Source organism: Colias eurytheme, chromosome 8, assembly GCF_061535395.1.
Source record: "Colias eurytheme isolate Ceu_HAF_F1 chromosome 8, ilColEury1 Martin Lab GWU primary, whole genome shotgun sequence".
Lineage (NCBI taxonomy): Eukaryota > Metazoa > Arthropoda > Insecta > Lepidoptera > Pieridae > Colias > Colias eurytheme.
This window is the reverse complement of record NC_142987.1, coordinates 10588806-10613807: the sequence shown is the minus strand read 5'-3', so window position 1 is coordinate 10613807 and position 25002 is coordinate 10588806. Positions and strand designations below refer to the sequence as shown.

Below are 25002 nucleotides of genomic sequence, written 5' to 3'. Positions count from 1 at the left end.
TGCTCATTTTTTATTTGTTTTAAAGTGAAACGCATCAAATATGCCTTCGTGTGTGTTACGATATTGCACAAATAATACAAGTAATACGGAAAAGTGCAAAGGAATAACTTTTATCGGTAAGTACCTAACCAGATAATAATTTTTAAAACTTAGTAAGAGCAAAAAAATGGCGCACAGATTTTGTTCGTGGTGTCTCCTCCATACGTAGTAATATTATCTCAATGGCTAGCGCTAGTCACTATCTCAATTTTCACAAGCTAGTTCGCCCGGCAATCATCTTGATAAGTCCCATACAAAATTTTGTACTAGCGCTAGTCACTATCTCAATTTTCACAATTCCACTACAACGGTTTCACACTGGCGCTAGTATCTCGCCTCACAGTGGCCACTCTGTTCAACTCTTCTACTTGTTTTAGTATTGTATCGAAGAAACTCCCCATCCACTCTTGCGAACTTCTCGGGCCAGTAACTAGCTCCAGTTGGCGTTTAGTTTCCGTGTGTAGGCCTTTTAAGTCTATGAGTAGGCTGTAAGAAAAGGATTTCTATTTAAATTGAAAGGCTTAATTTAAAAATGTGATGAATATTAATGCTGATCTAGTTTCTTAATTTGCGTCTTAATTTTGTCGGATTTGATACATTTAATTTTATTTATATTATGTTTTGTAACCAACGCATATAAAATATGTGGTAACATTTTTTAAAAAGACTATAATAATGGTAAAAAATATTGTCTGTCAAAATACGTATGATTATTATTCAACAAAACCTATATAAACTTGGCTTAAAAGAACAAGCAATTGATTATTCTAATATACACAAAACTAGAGCTTGAAATATAACAATTTTAAGGATGACACATAAGGATGCAGTATAAAGACGCCTAAAGGCTATACTTTAATAGGAATAACAACATTTTATACGAACAAAACCGCTGGTAAAAGCTGGTCATCCTACTACTATTATAAAGGCGAAAGTTTGTAAGTATGGATGTAAAAACTACTGAACCGATTACAATGAAATTTAGCACACATATAGAGGGTAACTTGGATTAACACATAGGATAGGTTTTATCCCGGAAATCCCACGGGAACGGGAACTATGCGAGTTTTTCTTTGAAAACGCAGGCGAAGCCGCGGGCGGAAATCTAGTATTGAATACTTACGCATGCGAAGCGTTCGCTAAACTCTCCACTTGTACCGGACTGGTGAAGCCGTTTTGTATCTGCCACGGGTTTAACCATGTCGCTACTCTGTAACAACATATCTATATATAACTCAAAGGTAACTGATATAGTGATCTATCAACGCACAGCCCAAACCACTGGACGTATCGGGCTGAAATTTGGCATGCAGGTAGGTTAGGACGTAGGCATCCGCTAAGAAAGGATTTTCCGAAATTCTTGCGGGAACGGGGAAAAACGGGGATGCACGTACAAAGTCGTGGGCGGAAGCTAGTTAATTATAAAATCAATACTAATATTACAAAGCTGAAGAGTTTGTTTGTTTATTTTGAACGCGCTAATCTCAGGAACTACTGGTCCGATTTGAAAAATTCTTTCGGTGTTAGATAGCCCATTTATCGAGGAAGGCTATAGGCTATATATCATCACGCTAAGTACAACGCGGGAGCCACGTGGGTGAAACCGCGGAGCGCAGCTAGTATTTAATATTTATTTAAGGTTAACACTCTGTAAATAGGGTCATGCTTAACTGTAACTAGGGATGTAACGATACCGATACCGATACCGATATATCGGCCGATATATCGGCAAGCCGATATATCGGTATCGCCGATAATAAATCAACCGATACCGATATTTTTTTATTAAATTCTTTCTTTTCTTTTATGTTTTTGCATTGTATTCATTCATATTGTTTTATTTCTGTTTCTGTAATAGTGTTAAGGAAGAGCGGAACCTCCTGACACAAGCACTTTATTTGCTTACTAGGAGTGTTCCAATCACAAATTTGTTTATGTAAAGGAAAGAAATAAATAATTTTGAATTTTTTTAATTTTTAACGTGATAACGTTTTTAAAATCGTTTTAGTCGGGTGACATGTTCATAAACTTGTGTCACACCAAAACCTCACGAGCGCGATCGCAGGTATAACGAGAGAGAGACGGACCGATCTCCCGTTTCATCTCGAGCGCTGCCACTGCATTATGTTATCACATAAACATCTCGATCGTAAACCTACTTTACAAACAACCAATTTTTTTGATATCAAATAATTCAAAAACCCGCGCCCCATGAACGATGCGGGAGGCCGCCCGCGCGTGCGCACTTTGTTTTCTGAAAAAACTCTACCAATAGTAAACTTTTATTAGGTATCGATTGTATGTGTATTACTTAAAGTTTAACTGACTTCGTAAAATAATAATACTAAAATAAATGGTTTTGTTGTTTTTTGATTTGGCATTTTTATTTAAAAGAATACGATTAACAGTTGTCTCTGTTAAATGTTGGTAACTTTTTATGCATAATTCACTATTTATTTTTCTACCAAGCCATCGATATCGGTATCGGTATCGGTATCGCCGATACATTACTACAAATATCGGTATCGGTATCGTATCGGCAAAATCATGTATCGTTACATCCCTAACTGTAACATAATATTACGTTTTACATTCGTAGCAGATTACCGAGTAAACAAATAAATAAATCGACCAATAAATTTATGAATCAATGTATAAATAAAAACGAAGACCAAATAAATCAATAATTCATTATTGACTAAATTTCTAATTGATTAATGTCTAGAATTGTTAACTAGGAATCTGTTAATAAATAAATCAGTATATAAATAAGACAATGTGTAATAAATACCCAATGAATCAATGAATAAAGGAATTGGATTATCAATGAATCAATAAATGTGCGAATAAATAAATACAGGAATTATTTTGTAAATACTAACGCATCTCCATGCAACAGTTGCCCGCAACGTTCCCGAAGCATCACGAACGAGTGAATGCAACGAGCTAATTCGATACCACTCCATTCATTCAATCAATCAAGCAACATATCAATCATGATTATTTTACTCATGAATCAATAAATAAATTAAGGAATGAATCAATGTTAATAATTATATTGTATAATAAGCGACAGCAAATTCTTATACTTTTAAATTTGTTTTGTTACCTACTGTGTTTTTGCTGAAATAAATAATTTTTCATTTTCATTTTTCAATGCATAAATGAATAAATAAACAAATCAATTATTATCAAATAAAATACTAACGCATCTCCATGCAACAGTTGCCCGCAACGTTCGCGTAGCATCACGAACGAATGAATGCAACGAGCTAATTCGATACCACTCCATTCATTTTCGGATAACACGTCGCTTACTGCTTCTGAAAATAAAAGTATAAACGTAAGTTTATTTTAAAGAAAGCTTTTATTGCGTACTAGGTTTCCGCCCGCGGCTTCACCCGCGCAATCAAAGAAAAACCCGCATTGTTCCCGTTCCCGTGGGATTTCCGGGATTGCGTCATGTTCCCGGGATAAAAAGTAGCCTATGTCCTTTCTCGGGTATCAAAATATCTCTATACCAAATTTCATGAAAATTGGTTCTGTAGTTTAGGCGTGATTGAGTAACAGACAGACAGAGTTACTTTCGCATTTATAATATTATGTAGTATATGTAGTATGTAATAGTAGTTATGGATATTTGTAGAGTTGTAACAGCTCTGTTCAAATACGCTTCTAAATGAAATCTAGTTAAATAAATAGAAAAAAAATGTATATGGTTTGACATTGAATGCAATTATAACGTAACGTCAAAATAAAGAATAAAGAATTGAGAATGAACACAGGCATAATCGAAAAAATTTTTTTTAATTTTTTTGATATTACCAAATAAGCTTAACTCTGTTATATTTTTATCCTATTTATCGGATACTATATTTAGTTCAAATTGTGGTATGCTATCCTATCATGTGTCTACTTTATGCCGCAAAATTAATTGTTTGTGTGAATTCATGCGTAAACAGTTTGTTAAATGTTAGTTTATTTTCTATATTAACGTGATAACGTTTTTAAAATCGTTTTAGTCGGATGACATGTTCAGAAACTTGTGTCACACCAAAACCTCACGAGCGCGATCGCAGGTTTAACGAGAGAGAGACGGACCGATCTCCCGTCTCATCTCGAGCGCTGCCACCAATAAGACGTTATCACGTAAACATCTCGATCGTAAACCTACTTTACAAACAACCAATTTTTTTTACTTACCACTTTCAGTAGCGTCTGGCCTCATCCACACTTTCAGACAGCTGAACAAACTTGGCAAAGATACGGGCAGCAGTTCACATAATGTAGCGTAGTGATCGTATCTGTAAAAAAAATTGGTTGTCTGTAAAGTCTGTTTACTGACGATAGTTGAACGTGACAACGTCCGATTGTGCTTCTTTGTCGCTCGTTCCGCGCTCTCGCTTGCACTTCAAGCCTTACATGGAACGCCTCAGAGCGAGGTAACGCCGCATGAGTCATGTTTTTTCGTGCGTGCAGCCGGCTCTATCGAATTATAAGACGTTGTCACGTCAAAAATATGTTGTTATTACCATAAGCCTTTTATTTGTTTCATCAAATAGTTTTTACATATCAAATGTGAGTTAGTTGTGTTAATATCCTATTTAATACACTGTTATTAGCTTGATCTTTCAATCTTTGTACACTTTATACCTTATTGAATCGTGATTTTCAGAATTTTTTAACTTATAAAACTAGATTTCCGCCCGCGACTTCAAAGTGTTCATTTATTTATTTATTTTTGTGATTGCCAGATAAGAGACCACAGAGTTATATTGGTTCCTTTTTGTCGCGATGTATTATCTCATTCCCATAGGAATTTCTTAAGTCTAAACGGGCAAAGCCGCGTGCGGAAATCTATCATTAAATAATAAAAATAAACAGTAATATAACCTCGACCACCCTGTTAATATAACACCAACAAATCTTATGCTATCTGGTTTTCGTGTAATCGCCCTGCACCATGCTTCTTGATTGCTCACATATCGACTCACTGGCGATAACACCTGAAAATATTATACAAACCTTATAATCAGAACAAATGAATCATTTCATAAATGCATCAGTGAATCGATGAATCAATGAATAAATAAATGAATGCATCTGTCAACCAATAAAAAAAAACTTATTACTTTATCCTTATTTACTTTCAGGTATTTCAGCTAAAAGGATTAAGTTACTTACTGCATACTATTTTTTTATTGAATTTTAGTAACTAAAGAATAATGTATATCCTGATACAAGAATGATGAAAATTTGTAGTACATAGTTTTCGAATGGTATCCAATTTTTAATTCAATCTTACATCCAGTAAATCTAATCACACTTTTACTGAATAAATAATTAAAACTATAAATAAATATTTTCGGGACAATTTTCACACGGAACGATCTGATCCCATACTAAGCTTTTGCTTGTGTTATGGAAACCAGATGGCTGATAAACATACATATATAATTTTAAATAAATACTTATATATAGATAATTAACACCCAGACACAGGGCAAACATCTATATTCACCACACAAATATTTACCCCGGGTGGGGATCGAACCCACGACCTCTTGCTTGGAACGCAGGGCCACTACCACCAAGCCAACCGGTCAGTCAAAACTATTAAAAACAACACTGATTCCAGTCATACACATTCCTTGCTAATTCAAATTTCATCAAAATCAAATTATTTGTTTCTGACTGTTACCGGGACAAACATACAAACATACCTGACTACTGCCATTAGCGCCTTTAAAAGCGGAACCTGCCCATACATCAGTGAAAATAGGAACGTATTTGTCCCATAGAGGCTTCTCAATTTGGAAATGTTCCGTAGTGTTATAGTTCCATAGTACTGGTTGTATTAAATCTCGAAGGTTGTATGCTGTAAATATTTATTTATTTTTTATTTATATTTACTACTAGCGGTCCGCCCCGGCTTCGCCCGTGGTACATAATATTTATTTTTTCTCTACATAAGAACCATCCTAGTACTTCAAGGAATATAATAAAAAAAGAATTATCGAAATCGGTTCAGCCGTTCTCGAGTTATGCGCTTACCAACACATTTTGCGATTCATTTTTATATATAAGATTACTACAATAATACAATTCATTATAAATTAAATTAAACTGGCACAAACATAATCTTTTTAGAGATTTATTCATATAGTGTGGTTGATACTTCAGGTTAAATAATATAGTAAGACTAATTTCCGTCCACGACTTTGCACGTGCATCCCCGTTTTTCCCCGTTCCCGCAAGAATTTTGCGAAATCCTTTCTTAGCGGATGCCTACGTCCTAACATCTACCTGCATGCCAAATTTCAGCCCGATACGTACAGTGGTTTGGGCTGTGCGTTGATAGATCACTATATCAGTCACCTTTGAGTTTTATAATATAGTAAGATAGTTGAAGAAGGGAGTTGTGCAAAAAGACAATAATTAAGGCATTTTGAGATATTTGCTCTTCACTACATAGTATAAAACAAAGTAGCTTTTGCTGTCCCTATATCTCTATCTAATCTTTAAACTACGCAACGGATTTTGATGCGTTTTTAAGCTATTGCATAGCTTCTATCGCGGGCCTTGAGCGAGGGGACCGAATCCAGAAATTTAGTAACGAAAAACCTCACGCTCACCACTCCGACGGGCGCGGAGGTGTGGCTTGAAGGCATAGCATGCAATAGCTTTACCTCGGCAGTCCCCGAGTGCCACACGTGTATTTTTTAATAGAGTAAATAAATATAAATAAATAATAAATAAATATTATAGGACATTATTACACAAATCGACCTAGTCCCACAGTAAGCTCAATTAAGGCTTGTGTTGTGGGTACTAGGCGACGATAAATATAATATTTAATAAATACATATATAGATAGTAACACCCAAACCCAAGAACAAATAATTGAGTTCATCACACAAATATTTGCCCTGACCGGGGATCGAACCCGGGACCGTCGGCTCAGTAGGCAGTTACTTTACCACTGCGCCAACCACGTCGTCAAAACTAGAGTGATTCAAGAGGAAGGTTTTAGCATTTAGTTGACTGCTCGGGTTGTCGCTACAAACCGCTCAGTTGACGGCTTGAAGCAGTCGCGACTGCTCGAGCGGTCCGTGTACAGCCGCCCTTAGATAAAGCGGGCGAAGTCGCGGAGTAAGCTAGTTGTAATCCTTAACTACTGAACCAATTTGCATGAAATTTGGTATAGAGATATTTAGATACCCGAGAAAGGACATAGGATAGGTTTTATCCCGGAAATCCTACGGGAACAGGTTTTTCTTTGAAAACGCGGGCGAAGCCGCGGGCGGAAACTAGTATTATATATTTATATGAATAATAAATTCATACCTTGCAGGGTTTCAACGCTCATCTGCCGTAGCATATCATCCCACATGAGTATAGTTATATTTGGTCTAAACCGTTTAACAAATAACGCCACTTCTCGTATATGGTCGAGATATAAAGCTGCCACTTTGTACTTATGTGTGGACGCTTTTCTTTGACAATCTGGACATACTGCTGAATGCCATACCTGGAACAAATGTAGATGTTTATATAGTTTGTTTCATAATCTATACTAATATTATAAAGCTGAAGAGTTTGTTTGTTTGAACGCGCTAATCTCTTGAACTGCTGGTCCGATTTGAAAAATTCTTTCGGTTTTAGATAGCCCATTTATTGAGGAAGGCTATATTATATCATCTCTCTAAGACCAATAGGAGCGGAGCAATGCTGGTGAAACCGCAGAGCACAGCTAGTCTTATATATTTCTGTAACTAATTGTATACTTTGCAAATTTATTATATTGTTATTGTTATTAATCTGTGATTTTATTCAATATAAAATATATCAAAATAATATAATATATTATGCACACAGATTATTATTGCTAGCCTATACCTGATTCAAAAACCTTGATGACCCTATGAAAAATAAAGTTTTACATCTAAATTCCGAGTCTATCATAAATTTGCACATTTTTCTATTCCAATATTGGATTGAATGATTTTAAGTATTATCTGTCTTACTAATAAAATGTTACCCATTCGCTATGCAGTGGATTAGTTATTGCAATAACCTGTCTCATTTTTATGATTGACGTTTCATGTGAGCAAGAGCAGGACACAGCTATGGTAGAAAACGGTAGAAATTTATCCATTGTTTAAATTTTTATTAGTAAGGCCTTAAGACACATAAAACTGAAGGAATAGAATAAATTCGATTGCTCTGGCGGGTCACGAGTGGCCGAGTTGGTCAGGCATCCGCCCCGGAATGGCGCGAAAGGATGCGGGTTCGAGTCCCGCCTCGTGATCGAATTTATTCTATTCTTTATAAATTTATATTTAAGGCCGTTAATGTTTAGAAATTTTGTTGTTATATCATGTTACTAACCTCATCCGCGCCAATATGTATATACTTAGCATCCGGCTGCGCCTCCAAAGTCTGTTGAAGCAGGTTACACACAAGACGTAGAGCCTCTGGTTTTGTGGGGCAGAGCACCGCTGGGGAACGAGGGGACTCCCGCAGGTGTATGCACTGAGGGTGCTTTAGTACAAACTCCATGTGACCAATTGTTTGGATCAGTTGTATCTGTAGAAATTGAATAAATAAATAAATATTTCAGGACAATTTTCACACACGGCACAATCTGATCCCTTTCAGCTTTCGCTTGTGTTATGGAAACCAGATGGCTGATAAACATACATATATAATTTTAAATAAATACTTATATTGATAATTAACACCCAGAAGTTAAACAGATGTAAAACAGCTTCACTCCAAAATCTACAGAGCTCCAATAGACATCAATATTATCTTTAAATCACATTACAGCTATAATAATCCTACTAAAATTATAAATGCTAAAGTTTGTGAGTATGTATGTTTGTTACTCTTTCACACAAATACTACTGAACCGATAACAATAACATTTGGCACGGAAGTTTAATTTGAAACTTGAATTTTATTTTTTTATCCCAGAAATCGTCAAGGAACGGGAATAGGTTTTTTTTTTTAAATGCAAGCAAGGCTGCGGGCGGTAAGCTAGTTAATATTTATTAAATATATATAAGTACATACCACTTCCAGGCCATTTGCTTTAGCGCACATTAAGATATTTTGCACATCTTGTTGTGAATACATGCCGTCCCCTCCACAGCCCCTCACACTGCCAAAATCTACCAAATCTTTTGTATATGGAAATGTGTCTTCCCATTCTATTAGAATTCCCGTACCACCCCATGATTTTATGTGATTAAATACCTGAAAATAAATAACATAAAATTTATTAATTTGAATTTGAACATAATATTCCAACTTAAGAATTTGTCTTATTAAATTAGCTTTAATGTAGTGATTAGTTATTGTTCATAAGGTCTTTAATTTGTAAAGGAAACAAGCACACTTTTTTTATTAATAAAATATCATATATTTATTATTGTGAATTATTCTATATTTATAATTGTGAATTATCATGTATTCATTATTGTGAATTATTCTTATTGGTAGAAACTATTGAATTAAGCAGTAGGTAGTTTGCAAAAACAATGTACTTATTATTAAAATTCAAGTAAAAGTTATTCTAGTACAAAAGTTGTAAGTTGGAGAATGTGAACTATCTAGTAGTATCACTACATAGTATAAAACAGTCGCTTTCTCTGTCCTTATGTCCCTATGTATGCTTAAATCTTTAAACTACGCAACGGATTTTGATGCAGTTTTTTTTTTTTTCAAGAGGAAGGTTTCAGTATATACTTAATTTACTATGTTTTAGACAAAGCGGGCGAAGCCGCGGGCGGAAAGCTAGTTACTAAAGAAAGCTAGGGTTGACTTTAGAAACGTGCGGCACGAATTTCGGCGCGAATTTAATTTTTATCGATCGATAATGATGCCCCGAAACATACATTAGCGGCTTTTCGTGCGGAAACGTGTAATTACAGAGAAATCTTTTTTTTAATTTTTGAGATTATGTTCAAAATTGTTTGAGTTACATTGACAAAACTACAAGAATTGTGTTTGAAAGAGATAACAAATGTCTTAATGTACATATTAAAAACCATAGTTCATTCAAAAGCATGTTGCTGAGGGGACAACAATTCATACGGGTTATTGGCGAGCATATGATTGTTTGAAATATGGGTATGTTCATAAAAAAGTTAATCACTCAGACCCAGACAACCCATTTGTTGCCTCTGACCCATTTGAGTCCCAGTGGCATGTTGTAAAAAGATTTTTTAAAAAAGATAACTATAACCACCCAGCAAACTTCGGTGATAATAATATTATAGAGTATGTGGAGACGATGGGTGGAAAAAAATAAAATGGATCCATTCATTGCCATTGTAAATTGTATCAAACATGTATACAAGATTTGAAAAATAATTACATATTTAAAAAAATGTTTTTATTGTATGTATATTGCACACAAATTGTTAATCACAGAACCGAATCTGTCCACCCCGATTCCACGTGGTACTTGTCTGTCATACACTAGAGTGTATTTAAAAAGTCGGAGGCGCGGAGGAGCGTGGCGCCCGCGTGTGCTGAGGAGCAGGCAGAGTCAAGCGAGCCGGAGTGGCTGAGGCTGGTCGCCAAAGGCGACCAAAAAGCCGAAGCTACGAAGGCGAGTGAAGACTCCTGCCTGCAACGAGGTACACGGGGGCAAGCGCCACGTTCTGCAGCGCCGGAGCAGTCAAGAAAGCCCATAATCTTCGTTATATTTCTAACTACATCACTACATAGTATAAAACAAAGTCACTTTCTCTATCCCTATGTCCCTTTGTATGCTTAAATCTTTCAAACTACGCAACGGATTTTGATGCGGTTTTTTTTAATAGATAGAGTGATTCAAGAGGAAGGTTTTAGTATATAATTTATTAGGTTTAAGTCAAAGCGGGCGCAGCCGCGGGCGGTAAGCTAGTATAAATATAATCTCAAAAAAAATTAAAAAAAAAATAGAAGGGGGGGTTTCCTCACCCCCCCACTTTATAGGGGGTCTCCCCTTACCTCCCCCCTCCCGTTCCCTCTTCTCCCCCCCCTTAATTCGTGCCGCAAATTTCTAAAGAAATACCGAAAGCTAGGTATAAAAGAAATGTATATAAAAATAAAATTAAACTGAAACTTACCTTTTCTAAATACGACACTTTCAAAGGTGCTCCTTTGAAGTCAAAATGCACTATTCTAAAACAAATATGTAGATTTATTTATAAGTGTATTGAAATTGTTATTTAAATTTTAAAATAAGAGCAATACAAACCTCTCCATTGTTAGTTAAAGATTAATTGAGGAACTGGATATTATGTTTATAAAAATACGAATATATTTTTTAATAAGAATATATTTTTTTTTTACAATTGTGCTGTTCAGTGATATTAAAATCATAAGTGCTATTCAATAAATTTCAAACCATTCGTCTAATTTTAATACATATTTACGCTTAATTATTTAAATGATATTTTTTTTATTTAGGCTAAAATTTAAATATTATTGTCAGACAAGTAGGTAATAAATTGTCAACATTTAAATTGGCATTTGGCACCAAAATTGGCACTGGCTGTCATTGTCATTTGCAAATTTTTGTCTATGAGCTAATGCTTGTGCTACACGTACTTTTAAAATAAAAAGAAGAAAGAAGAAGAAATGAATAAAAAGAAGAACGTTAAAGATACAAACACGTCATACTTGATTTGTAGCGAGGAATGTGTTTGTCAAGAACTTAGGTTGAGAAATAATCATGCCACTTCATTTAAGCTTCATTTAGTTGGTGAAAAGCTTATAAGGTGAAAAGTATTCGGACAATATTTCGAAAATGTATATTTTATAATAATTTGGTATGTAGTACATAGATATGTTATAATTTTTTTTTCGATTTTGTTTCATGATTGAGCAACAAATATCTTGATTAAGGAAATTCATAATCATATTTGTAGGACATTTTCACATCAAATAGTAAATACCATAGCACCGTGTACTTCATATATTTTTAAATTATATTATAATTTAAAGTCTATACGGTATTAAAATAGAATGAACCCATTATAAATAGGAATGATGTTAAAATAAAACAAAGTAATTGTTCTGAATAAAATATTTAATAAAATATTCATAATCAATACCTATCGAAAATACTTGAAACTAAGAAGAATCAAAAACACAATCTCGCCTTATTATTCTAAAAAAGTAGTTATGTGGGTATAGAAAATTTTGGCAGTATAATCATTTTAATTTAATTTAATCGTTTTTTTTAAATATAAGTATCAATCATACTAGTAGTCTAGAACACGCAAATTGAAACGCTCAGTAAGTACATTTAATACCAAAATAAAATCACACTTGATTTAAGGTTTATCAGAATAATAATATAAATAGCTATTATAAAACTTGTACCGTCGATTACAAACATTCTAAACTAAAAAATATTTTGCTAGAAAACCCTCACAAATTACGTCCTGAATACCACACATCATAATATTCTAATTCTACCGAAAAACTTATTTAATATAACATAATACATAGTAGTTAATAAAAATATTATAGATACAGTAATATTTAACTTGTCAATTTTTCGTTATACTCATATTAAGTTTAATCAAACGCTTTTACTAATAATCCAGAAACAATGCGTAAGCCGTAACTAATAATATTTTAATTTTTTAACAAAATTGCATTTAAAATCATCAGTCATCTGTAATCTATGACTTTTAACGTTCTTTTCTTTGTCCGATTCTGGGCTTAATTTCTGTCAAAATTAAAAAAAAAACGCATTCTTATTTTAAAACAATTTCGGTTGTTGCATTTTAATTACGTACTTATTACGTAATTATGTACTAATTAATGCGCAATTATAATTTTAACACTAGGGTCCGGTTCGCCAGCCACATCTTTCGCGAGCGGCGCGTTGCCGATGATTCGGAAGTTCTTGGTGTACGGTATCACGGCAACCAAGAAGCCAGAGACAACCACCCAGATGCCAGCTACGTAAAATGCCGCGTCCCAATATCCTGTTCTATCACGAAGTGCACCTGAAGAAAACAAAAAACAAAATGTGGTTGTAAAAGTAAGTTCTTATATTTAATATTTTTTATTGCAGACGTTATTACGTTATGTTTACATTTGTTATAGCGCCCGGCAAACTTCTTGGCCAAAAAGTAGCGTGGTGGGGGAAGCTTGCGCATATAAAAATATAGGTACTAAAACTTGAAAACTTCCCCCACCACGCTACTTTTTGGCCAAGAAGTTTGCCGGGCGCTATACGTTCTTAAGAAAGAAGAAGTTATTACTTATTATGTTATGTTTTATTACTTTTATAGAAAAGAGGATCAGAATTTTTTTAATGTTCACATTTTTATATTGGTAGTTAGGTATGATTCTCTACATAACAAAATATTAATAGATATTAAACATAGTACCTAGTGCTCATAGCAACCAAAGAAATGAAGTTTTCAGCCTCATGCCGCATAGTAGGTAAATAATTTTAAATTTATAACAGACAGTAACTGCTAAGTGCGTAAGCGCAGATGCCAGACGAACGATTAAATTTTAATACCATTGAGGCCGCAACCTTGAATTGATGAAACCAAAACGTATCCATACTAATATTATAAATGCGAAAGTAACTCTGTCTGTCTGTCTGTTACTCAATCACGCCTTAACTACTGAACCAATTTGCATGAAATTTGGTATAGAGATATTTTGATACCCGAGAAAGGACATAGGATAGGTTTTATCCCGGAAATCCTACGGGAACAGGTTTTTCTTTGAAAACGCGGGCGAAGCCGCGGGCAGAAACCTAGTAGTAAATAAATTATATGTTGCTGCCCCATAAACGTTTCCTAGTAAATTTCCTGTAAACCATAGGAATATTTTCCTTACATAATATGCAGCGGTGATAAAAACCCATAGAAAGATAACTCATTATTGCAATAATATAGGAAACTAACGCGTTACATAAACTCGCTGCCCTAGTTCAACAGTAAGATATTTTGAACAAAGTATGTTTTGAGTAATTCATACTTTTATGATTTTAGTGTCATTAATTCACTCGTTGTTAATTGAAATGTGGTTGATTTTTTAAAACTATAGTTTGGTTTAATGTGTTACGGAGTTATTTATATTTCAATATTAATAAAATAATTTGAATATTAGTTTTAAGGCTTTTAATAGAAGATAACCTTATATTGAACTCAGACTAAATAAAACATGTTTTGTATTTTTAATGTTGTCTCTAAAATGGTTTATTAAAAATTAAGTTTATATTGTAACTCATAGAGTTATTGTTTTTTGTTTTGTTTAAGAAATACTAAAGATTTATCCAACCAAGCTTCCAAATTTATGGAAAATCCACAGAGATCGACATAATTTTAAGATATCTCAGTATTATAGTACATCGATATTTGAGAATGTAAGTTGTCCGACTAAATCCGCGGAAATGTTTGGTAACGGGATAGGAAAATTAATTAAAAACTGAGAATTAGTTTGCTTGTAATGTATTATTTATTACCTAGTATCTTAATTGCACAAATCAGTCTCATATTATCAGTTAAAATCTTATTATTATTTTTGCACAAGTCAGTTTACCTATTACTAGCTTACCGCCCGCGGCTTCGCCCGCTTTGTCTAAAACCTAATAAATTATATACTAAAACCTTCCTCTTGAATCACTCTATCTATTAAAAAAAACCGCATCAAAATCCGTTGCGTAGCTTTAACTTTTAAAGATTTAAGCATACAAAGGGAGATAGGGACAGAGAAAGTGACTTTGTGAAGCGAAGATTTTGTAGCCAAATTTGTATGGATCTTCTTTTTTTAACCGCCTTCAAAAAAAGGACGAGGTTATCAATTCGGCCGGTATATTTTTACTTGGATACATTTGATGTCACCTCATACAATTTTTTGACCATTTTCGTCTAAGTTGAAATTTTTCACCATTTTAGACAGTTTTTTTCCAGTCATAAATCTGTTGGTAACCTATTTCATTGACTGTATAAGGTTTACCAGTTTTTTTGGCTGATTTTAATTTTTTTTGGCAGTTAGATGTCTCAACATAGAAATGTTTTTATAATTCCATATAAGGACATTTGAAGATGTCTCTGTGTAGAAATAAAAGAAAAGTAAAAATCTTCCTGACTTTGTTAAAAATATGCCAGTGAGACATTTAAATTTTTCACATGAAACAAAACTTATCTCAATTTTGTTTTTTTTTAAGATATCTTACTGTTGAACTAGGACAGCGAACTGCTCAATATAATAATCCTAGGTATTTATAAAAGCAACTAGCTTTCCGCCCGGCTTCGCCTGCGTAGTCAAATAGAAATTCCATTACCTATATCAGTACCCATAAAAAAATCATACAGTGTAATAATTATGAAATCGCTCAGCTGCAATTTAAAAAAACGTACTTTCGCATTTATAAAACTAATAAAGATACCCACCAGCCATAGGCGGTCCTATAAGATGTCCCAAGCCTTGACTCAAGAGCACCAATCCATACGCCATAGTGAACCTCTCCAACGCAATCAATTCCACCAATATACTCGGCGTATACGAATACGAACTGGAGAAGGTTAGCCCGAATATCAGAGCATTGATAGTCAGTATGTAGAAGCTGTAGTTCTCCTTGGGGTCCATAATGCGTATCAGCACTGGGAACAGGCAGATCGTACCGCCGCATATTACGAGGCATAGCCCGTAGGTTTTGGTGATGTTCACCCAGGGTAGATCACCCATCCAACCGAGACCGACCTGGAGGTAAAGATTGACTAGTTATTGTAAGAGAAATGAAGTATTAATGGGCAATTAAAACATGTTTCGTATGAAGCATATTATTTTCTTTATGCCCAATTAAAATGATAGTAGGAGTATGATAATTTGGCTCTTGTATTATAAAGTACTAGCAAACCGGGCGAACTCCGTTTCGCCACCAGAGACACCTTTTTTTTGCTATAAACCTCACGGAGCCCGAGACCTTTCCAACGAATGCAAAACCGTGGAAATCGGTTCGTGCGTTCTGGAGTTATAGCGTCAGGAAGGAAAACCCGACTTATTTTTATATAGTAGATAATATAAAACATGTATACAAATTTTACATTGACGTATATTAGAAAGTTATAAGCTCGTTTTCAATAGAGAAATCAATTGGAAATCAAATATCCAACCTTCAGTCACAGATCAGGTGACCTACCTACGAAGTCTATGTTACGTTTCAGTATGCAAAATAATCGTTTATCCTTATATGAACGAGACGTGACTATGATAACATCTCATGCATCAGCTTACATTGTGACAATATTAGTAGGAATCTTGTTGTATGTTTTAGTAATACAATTGTAACACTAACAAGAAACTATTTAGTGCTTATGTAACCCACATAGCCCATAGGAATATTGAATAATTTGCTTTGCTATACTTGTCATTATTGGATAAGTCAAAGTGGACTGTGTGCAAGATTTCCAAAATGCAATCATCCCTTAACAACTCAATTAATGAATCTCAGAAAATGATAAAAAAAAATCTTATTACATTATGAAAATTTTAAACACATACTTATAGAAGCTAAACGTTTCCGTAATAAAATCTAAGCAAATCTTTTTACAATGCAACCTTGACACCTGAGAGTGAGAGCGCACAATAAATAGTACACGCTACATCATTACCATCTAATTGCACAGATAAGATATGAAAAACCTATCTCGAACTCTTTGTTTTCATAATGATATACAAATTCTTCGTACTAGTGTCATATTAATCTGTCTTTAAGTTATCTGAATCCAAATTTAGTCGTCAGCCTTGAGATTTTTCATGCACAGAAATAATGAAATATTTCGAAATTATCTCATTATAATATATTACAAGAGTTTATTTTGAAGAATGCTACATTGGTATAACGTCAAGATAACGTACGTGTTTATGAGTACCTATAGTACGTATATTTAAATCTTAAATAATTCTAATAATTGTAAAGATCTTTAATAAAAAATTTTGGTCTGTATTCAATCAATCAATGTATCAATCTATGATTGTTGATCTAATGACGAATCGAACAAGGAATTTTATAAAATACTAGCTTTCCGCCCGCGGCTTCGCCCGCATTTTCAGAGAAAAACCCGTTCCCGTAGGATTTCCGGGATAAAACCTATCCTATGTCCTTTCTCGGGTATCAAAATATATCTATACCAAATTTCATGCAAATTGATTCAGTAGTTCAGGCGTGATTGAGTAACAGACAGACAGACAGAGTTACTTTCGCATGCTAGCGGAAATGAAACAACGGATTGACAACCTCTTTATATTGGAGCCAATTTACGACTGAAGTACAATTGGTAGAATACATATTAATGTTACATGATGCCTGACCTAATAAGTAACTGTAATGTGCTGACGGCACATAGCTTTCCCCTAAATTTGGAAAAAAATTATACATTGAAAAAAATTTTTTTAACAGTAAACATTACTTGTACAATATAATAATCATCACAAACATAAAAAATAATCTTTAGCATGAACTTTAAATTTCTAATTTCAAAATTGTCTAATATAATCGAAAAAGGTATATAATAAAATGTATATAAAAGTGTATATAGCAAAAACAACATTATACAGTTAAAAATGTAAATAAAACAATAGAAATAAATGTAAAAATAAAATTGAAAAGTTAATATAAACATAATGCATTGATATAAAAAATAAAATAAACATGTAAGTACTTCTAATTACAATTTAAATCTTACGACAGGTTTAACAATGCGACCTGATCGTGTTACAGTCGGCAAGTTGTTTACATTAGGCGCTTGCGCTACCGTATTCGGACTATTGTCATCAATGTTTATTATAAAGGCTGGTTTAAGACGATCAATACTAATTATGTTCTCTTTGTCTGCTTGTGATATTTTGAAATATTTATCATTTCTTTCCAAAACTTTGAAAGGTCCTCGATATGGAGGTGTCAGCGATTTTACCATTTTGTCACAACGTACAAATACATGTGTGCATTTTTGCAATTCTGGATGAACAAATATATTGCGTTTACTGGACTCTCTTTTAGGAACTGACGATATGTTGTGTATTTTTTTACGCAGTTGGCTAAGGAATGTTTCATTCTCGGAAATATTAGGCCTTTGCAGCTGGAAAAAATCTCCGGGTAATCTTATTGCTTCACCATAAACCATTTCGGCGGCACTTGTCTGTGTGTCGTCTCGTAGACTCGCCCTTAGTCCAAACAAAACAGATGGTAATTGTCCAACCCAGTCGACTGCATTGCCTCTACACATAAGAGCTGTTTTCAATACTCTGTGCCATCTTTCTATAGCACCGTTCGCTTGCGGGTGATATGCACAAGTCCTTATCTTTTTAATACCCATTCGCTTTGCTAAATTTGTAAACAAACTTGACTCGAATTGTCGTCCTTGATCGGTAGTTATCCGTATAGGACTTCCAAACCGACAAATCCATCCTGAATAGACAATTTCAGCTACAGTCTCTGCTGTAATATCTTTTATGGGAAAAGCTTCTGGCCAAGAGGTACTTCTGTCGATCATGGTTAGAATGTATCGATAACCATTGCAATATTGTAAAGGACCAACGATGTCGATATGCAAATGCTCGAATCGGTCGCTTTTCGTAAAAGTTCCAGTAGGCGAAATAGTATGCCTATGTACTTTGGAACGTTGACACTCTATACATGCACGTGTCCAATTGGTAACATCTTTGTTTATAGATGTCCATATAAATCTGTCTCGCAAGAGTCTTCGTGTCGTACGTATGCTAGGATGACTAATTCCATGTATGGCGTTGTAAGCCGATATACGAAATTCTTCGGGCAAATATGGTCTTGCGTTCTGCATAGTTACATCACAATACACTGGCATGTTACTAGGCGGTAAAATTATCTTTTTAAAGTTTAGATTTTTCGATTGTAGTAATAACTTGAGTTCCTCATCATTTTCTTGAGCTTTTGATAACTTTTCGTAATCGATGGGCGATGGCATATCTATTGTAGCTATCCTTGATAATGCATCGGCCACTACATTTTCTGATCCGCTTATATGTTCGATTGATGTACAAAATTGCAGTATGAAATCGAGATGACGTAATCTTCGCGGCGTATCATTTTTGCTGATTGTATTATTTTTGAATGTATGTATTAAAGGTTTGTGATCAGTATACACGGTTAATGGCCTGCCTTCGACCATATATCTAAAATGTTTTATAGCCATGTATATAGCTAGCAACTCTCGATCGAATGTACTATAGCGTTGTTGCGCTTCGCTTAATTTTTGTGAAAAAAATCCGAGAGGCTTCCATGAGTTTCCTTCTCTCTGTTGAAGTACTGCACCGGCACATGTGCTAGAACAATCGGTCATGATAGCAATAGTAGCATCTGCGGCGGGAAATGACAATGTAACGGCACTTTGAAGGTTTTCCTTACATTGCTCGAAGGCTGTTGATGCTTCATCAGTCCATTGTATCGGAGTTTTATCTTTCTTGCCGGAGTTATGTATGTACTGATTTAGTTTTGATTGTACTTCTGCAGCGTGAGGTAAATGACGTCTATAGAAATTTAGCATTCCTAGAAATCGTCGTAATTCTTCGACTGTTTGTGGTTTTGGGTACTCTTTTATGAACTTGACCTTATCTTCTAATGGTTTTAATCCTTGTTGTGAAATATTATATCCCAAAAAACTTAATTCCGTTTTGCCGAATTCACATTTTGATAAATTGATAGTGATTCCAAACTCATTCAAACGTTCGAAAACCATTCGTAAGTGTTTCGTATGGCTCTGGTGTCCTGATGACGCAATGATGACGTCATCGATGTAGGAAAATAAAAATGGAACGTTTTCCTCGCTTTTCTCGCCATTTTCGGAATCAGTTGGAAAATGAAGGTCACGGAACACAACGTTGTTTAAAAATCGTTGGAATGTCTGCGCTGCATTCTTAAGTCCAAAAGTCATTCTTTTAAATTCATATAAGCCGAAGGGTGTAGTTATGGCTGTTTTCTCAATATCTGATTCGGCGACACCAATATTATGATAGGCACGTTGCAAATCTAACCTTGAAAATATAGTTTTTCCTGCCAATAGGTATGTACAGTCTTGTATACGCGGTATGGGATATCTGTCCGGTTTAGTTATCGCATTTAAGCGTCGATAATCTCCACAGGGTCTAATATCTCCGTTCTTTTTCATTACCACATGTAAAGGACTGGCCCAGCAACTTTTTGATGATTGACAAATCCCCATCTCTTGCATTCGCTGAAATTCTGCGCGAACTTTATTGTATTTGTCAGGCGGTAGAGGTCGCGGTCGCGAAAATACGGGTGGGCCGCTTGTTTCGATGTGATGGACTATAGAATGTCGTGGAGCCTCTATGAAACGCATTGGCTTAGTAATGTTCGGAAATTGCGATAACAGATCACTATATTTATGATTAAAGTCGATTGTGTTCACTGGTATATGTTTACTCAAAGTTACTGAACCGATTACACATAAGTTTGTCACTGTATCAATTAATTTTTGACGATGAATGTCCACTAAAAGTTTGTAATGTCCCAAAAAATCAGCACCTAATATTGCTTGTTTCACTTCGGCTATAATAAAAGTCCACCGGTAAGGTCTACGTAATTTTAAATCTAATGTAAGTGTCTTTACACCATAAGTCTTTATAACGCTTCCGTTAGCAGCGTATAACTCGTAATTATCGCACTTCGGTCGCTTATGCACAGTTTTAGTCACAGGGATCACTGATATATTCGCTCCCGTATCAATTAAAAAATTTAGTCCCGATGTTCTATCGGTAATGTTAAGGCGGTGCGATGGCTTAATAGTGCAAATCTCCGCCTGCGATTGCACTCCTTCTAGTTTTCCTGCTGTTTAGGTTTTTTATTCCAAGCACACGGCTCTATACATTTGTTAGCTCTATGATAAAATCGCGCGTGGTAATAACAAAGACTGTCGGCGCTCCGCGGCTCACGCCGTATCATGTTACGTCCACGGGATCTCGAACTAGACCGATTACGATAATTATAATTTCGTTTTTTATGTTGCAATCTATAAATGTTCTGTAATTCCATCACTTGTAGAGTCAATTGAGCTATTTGCTCTTGCAGCACGGAAACGGTATCAGCTGACGTCGACGGTTTGCTACTAACCTCCGATATTTGATTGGGTCTTATATTTTCCATAATTTTGTCTGCAATCGTAGCTAAATTTTCCAAATCTTTTACGTCGGTGACGGCGAGAACGGAGCGTACTGCAGCTGGAAGATGACCTTGCCACATGATACTCAGCGTTTCATCGGGAATTTTTCCGCGGGCCAAATCTCGCATGCGCCTCAAGAGTTGAGAGGGTTTTTCGTCGCCAAGGTCGATTTCGCTCAAAAGTTTTTGGAGTTGCCGGTTTTCTGATTCTTCATACACTGCTAATAATCTTGCTTTTAAGGTGTCATATTTCTTCGTTTGGGGCTGCTGAAGCAATATGTCGCTTACTTGTTGAATGACGTCTTTTCCCAATTTCGTGACGACTAAGTTAAATTTCGCCTCGTCGCTTAGTTTTTGAGGTGTTAAGATGGCTTCACACTGCACGAACCATAAGCGAGCTTGATCGCACCAAAATTCCGGTATTCTAGATGATACTGTTACTGTTGCTAACTCGGACGCTGGGCTTGCTGACGGAGCTCTATTTTCAGTTGTCATTTTTATATTCTTATGGCTTCGTGTAAAGTCCGAGGTCACGAAATACGTTGTCAGGTTGTCGCGTTGTCAGGCGTTGTGGTTAGTCGGGTGTTGTTGTTTGTCGGGGTCACCAGATTGTAGCGGCTTTATATATTTTGGATAGCGGAAATGAAACAACGGATTGACAACCTCTTTATATTGGAGCCAATTTACGACTGAAGTACAATTGGTAGAATACATATTAATGTTACATGATGCCTGACCTAATAAGTAACTGTAATGTGCTGACGGCACAATAATATTAGTATGGATACTTAAAAATATGAATAATAGCATATCAAGATTCGTAATTATACTGCAAAAAGCTGGGTTTAGTACATTATTTCAAAGTATGCTTGTTAATCCGATATAAGAAGCAAAAAACAATATTGTAAATGATGTACAAAAGATCTTGAATACTTACAATACCAATGATGGTAGCCACTCCAAAAGTACTAAGCATCAAAGATCCTTGTGTCTCCGTGTACCCGCTCTCCTCCATGAAGGTAGATATGTAGAAGTAAGGAACTATGAACCAGATGAACAGCACAATGGTGGACAGGTTCATCATGAGGAAGTGGAACTCGGTGAACATGTTGAAGTCGAATGTCTTGTTAATCATGTCTAATAGGCGTCTGCAGATGGTCTGTAAATGTAATATTAAATTTTTACTTTACGAATTTTAATACATATTTTTGTACAGTAGAAATTGGTAAAAGTTGCATGGTTTTGCCAAATCTTAATACTGAATAATTTCTAACTGAGGAAATATGAAATTTGAGACAGTTTTCTAAATCTATACTAATATTATAAAGAGGAAAGGTTTGTATGTATGTATGTATGGTTTTCACGCATAAACTACTGGACCGATTTTGATGAAATTTAGCACAGATAATCTTTAGACCCTGAGAAAGAACATAGGCTACCTTTTATTGCGAAACATGTACCACGGGCGAAGCCGGGGCGGACCGCTAGTAAATGATAAATTTAAAAAGCATCGAGAGATTATATTTGTACCGTGTATATGTGACATTTAAAATTTACCTTGTCTTCCTGATCCTTCACGGACCACATGGAGTTTCTATAAATATCGGGACACGAAGACGCTTTGAGTTTATACTTGGCAATATTCATCATAGCACCGCGATGCATAATTGAGTTGCGATGCACCCGGATATCCTTTAAATAATGGTGGTCCGTTTGAAGATGTTTCGTGAACCAATCTTGACGAGCCGTCTTCGGAGATGTGATATTATTTTCAGGTATCGGTTGCAGCAAATTATGCTTCACCGTCTCAAGTTTCTTATCAAATTCCTTTTTATCCTTTTTGCTTATTTTGCCTTTATCATCCTTTTTAGATGACTCGATTGGCAACTTGGTCTCTGAAGATGATCTTAAAGCCAGAAGTGAAGGGTAGTTCTGTAATACAATATTGTAGAGGCGTTCGTTTGTTTTAAGTTGATCTAATACTTCAATTGGCACCTGAAAATAAAATAAATTATATAAATCATTGTATTGATGGTTACATATCATTGTTTAATAATTAATTTGTTAATATATACCTTCTCGTGTTGACGTAAAAATGTAGGTAGATTAATAACAGAGCTTCCCTTTTGTATTTGTGACAAATCAGCGTTTCTCTTTGTTATTTCTTCAACATTTTCTGCTTCAGCTATAGAAGCAACCAAAGCCATGAGAATATCCTCAGGGGTTTCACCACTTTTTATCATTGACTTCAATTCTTCAGCACCAGGGTAATTGGATTCCCCACCACCCGACCTAGCTGATCTTCCTGAGATAGATGTAGAACTTGACGCTCTCTTTGATTTACTAAGTTTCCTCTGTTTTTTCTGCTCCAAAATCAACCATTCGGGGTCTCTCATGACAGCTCCACAAACACATACATTAAGTACAGTGCCAGCTAGTAGCAATAACGTGCCTCTCCATCCATACTCGTCTAATAAATAAGTAGTCAGAGGCGAATACACAAACGTACCGAATCCAACACCGCATGATCCTAAACCGACGGCGAGATTACGTCGCTTTTCAAACCAGTACGCTATAGACACAACAGCAGTAACATACAACAGACCCATACCCAATCCTGCAATAAGACCGTACGTAATATACAGCGCTTCTACAGTATTACTGTATGAAGCAGCCACAAATCCAACCGTAGAGAACACCCCACCGACCATAGTCATTTTCTTGCATCCATATCTATCAACGAGTGCACTCATTATCGGCCCAGCTATAAGCGGCACCGATATAAAGAGACTTCCAATCAATGACGTTTTTGCTTCACTCGCTTCGAAGAAATCCACGAACTTGATCTGCAATAAGCCATATGAGAAAGCTAAGCCGTCAGCCACAGTGGCAATGAGAAAAGAGGCAACTACGACCACCCAGCCCCATCCCCCGTCCGGTATCTGTGGCTCTTGTTCGACTGAATGCTTGCTCGAACAAATACTGTCAGCGTCACCCAAACCCAAGAACTTGACTCTTTCATTCGTCGACTTCGCATCGTCATCATCTTTGCTATACGCTACTATCAGATTGTCCTTCTTAACATCATCCGTTTTAATCGAATTCACAGTGTTCAGATCGTTGGCCTTATCCGAATCTCTCACATCAAGCTTGCTGTCATGTACAGAGTCGATGAACTTGATATCGTTCTTGACTAAAAGCGGCGACGTAGTCGTCTCCTCTTCAGACGGAACCTTATGTTCATTGTGGATACCTTTATCTTTACCTGGAATTCCATTTGCGTAGGTTCTTTCCGTTTCCATCCCACGCGTTTTAAGTACGGTATTAAGTACGTACTTCAAATCCTGATCTTCCTTGGAAGATGCAAATTGCTTTCAATAAGGAAATGCCGGAGTCCGTTTAAGTAGAGGAGACGATTAGTTCTCTCGACCAATGTCTTAATCTAGGATCTCTTGCAGAATAGCGACAGGGCCTCTTCGATATACAAAGAGTGATTGTGCAGGGATTGTAAGTTGACGAGTTCATCAAGGACCGGCTAGTCCTCGATTTCAATCTATTAAAAAATACACTTTCAAAGTTATCGCGCGTTTTTTTATTAAACGACGTCTCTCTTTTTGACATTAAAGTCTTTCTGCTTCGTACATTTCAGGGCAGTAAAAACCTGAAACAAAAAATACTATGTTTAAAAAAAAACGGTAGTTAAACATGATATCAAATTGTAGTTACTGATATAGATTAAAAAATATAAACATTGCAAATAAACTATTTAGGTC

The 25002-nt window shown here is 35.4% G+C and overlaps 2 protein-coding genes and 1 non-coding gene across 4 annotated transcripts in view; 1 reads left to right on the top strand and 2 right to left on the bottom strand.

Annotated features, from left to right (window-relative positions):
• Nucleotides 1-297: 297 nt before the first annotated feature.
• LOC149906766 (hexosaminidase D-like) lies at nt 298-11351 on the bottom strand. Its single transcript, XM_090104334.1, has 11 exons — nt 11294-11351; nt 11163-11217; nt 9118-9300; nt 8431-8628; nt 7387-7570; nt 5763-5917; nt 4933-5045; nt 4243-4343; nt 3248-3362; nt 1163-1249; nt 298-525 (listed from the first exon to the last, which is right to left on the bottom strand). Exons 1-11 carry the CDS (start codon nt 11299-11301, stop codon nt 342-344), a joined length of 1383 nt encoding a protein of 460 aa, XP_089960460.1. The 5' UTR covers nt 11302-11351; the 3' UTR covers nt 298-341.
• Nucleotides 8274-8350, top strand: TRNAP-CGG (transfer RNA proline (anticodon CGG)). Its single transcript is given in 2 exon segments — nt 8274-8310; nt 8315-8350. It is a non-coding gene; the product is annotated as a tRNA-Pro (tRNA).
• Nucleotides 11352-12109: 758 nt separating the features above from the next.
• LOC149906765 (monocarboxylate transporter 9-like) overlaps nt 12110-25002 on the bottom strand; it is a 36472-nt gene continuing 23579 nt past the window's right edge. For both annotated transcript variants that reach the window (XM_090104935.1, XM_090104936.1), the window contains exons 2-6: nt 23305-24890; nt 22787-23224; nt 22167-22388; nt 15468-15777; nt 12110-13058 (exon numbers count right to left, since the gene is read on the bottom strand). In XM_090104935.1, the coding sequence (XP_089961061.1) occupies nt 12868-13058; nt 15468-15777; nt 22167-22388; nt 22787-23224; nt 23305-24531 (2388 nt within the window). In that variant the 5' untranslated portion in view covers nt 24532-24890 and the 3' untranslated portion in view covers nt 12110-12867. The remainder of the gene's footprint in view (nt 13059-15467; nt 15778-22166; nt 22389-22786; nt 23225-23304; nt 24891-25002) is intronic.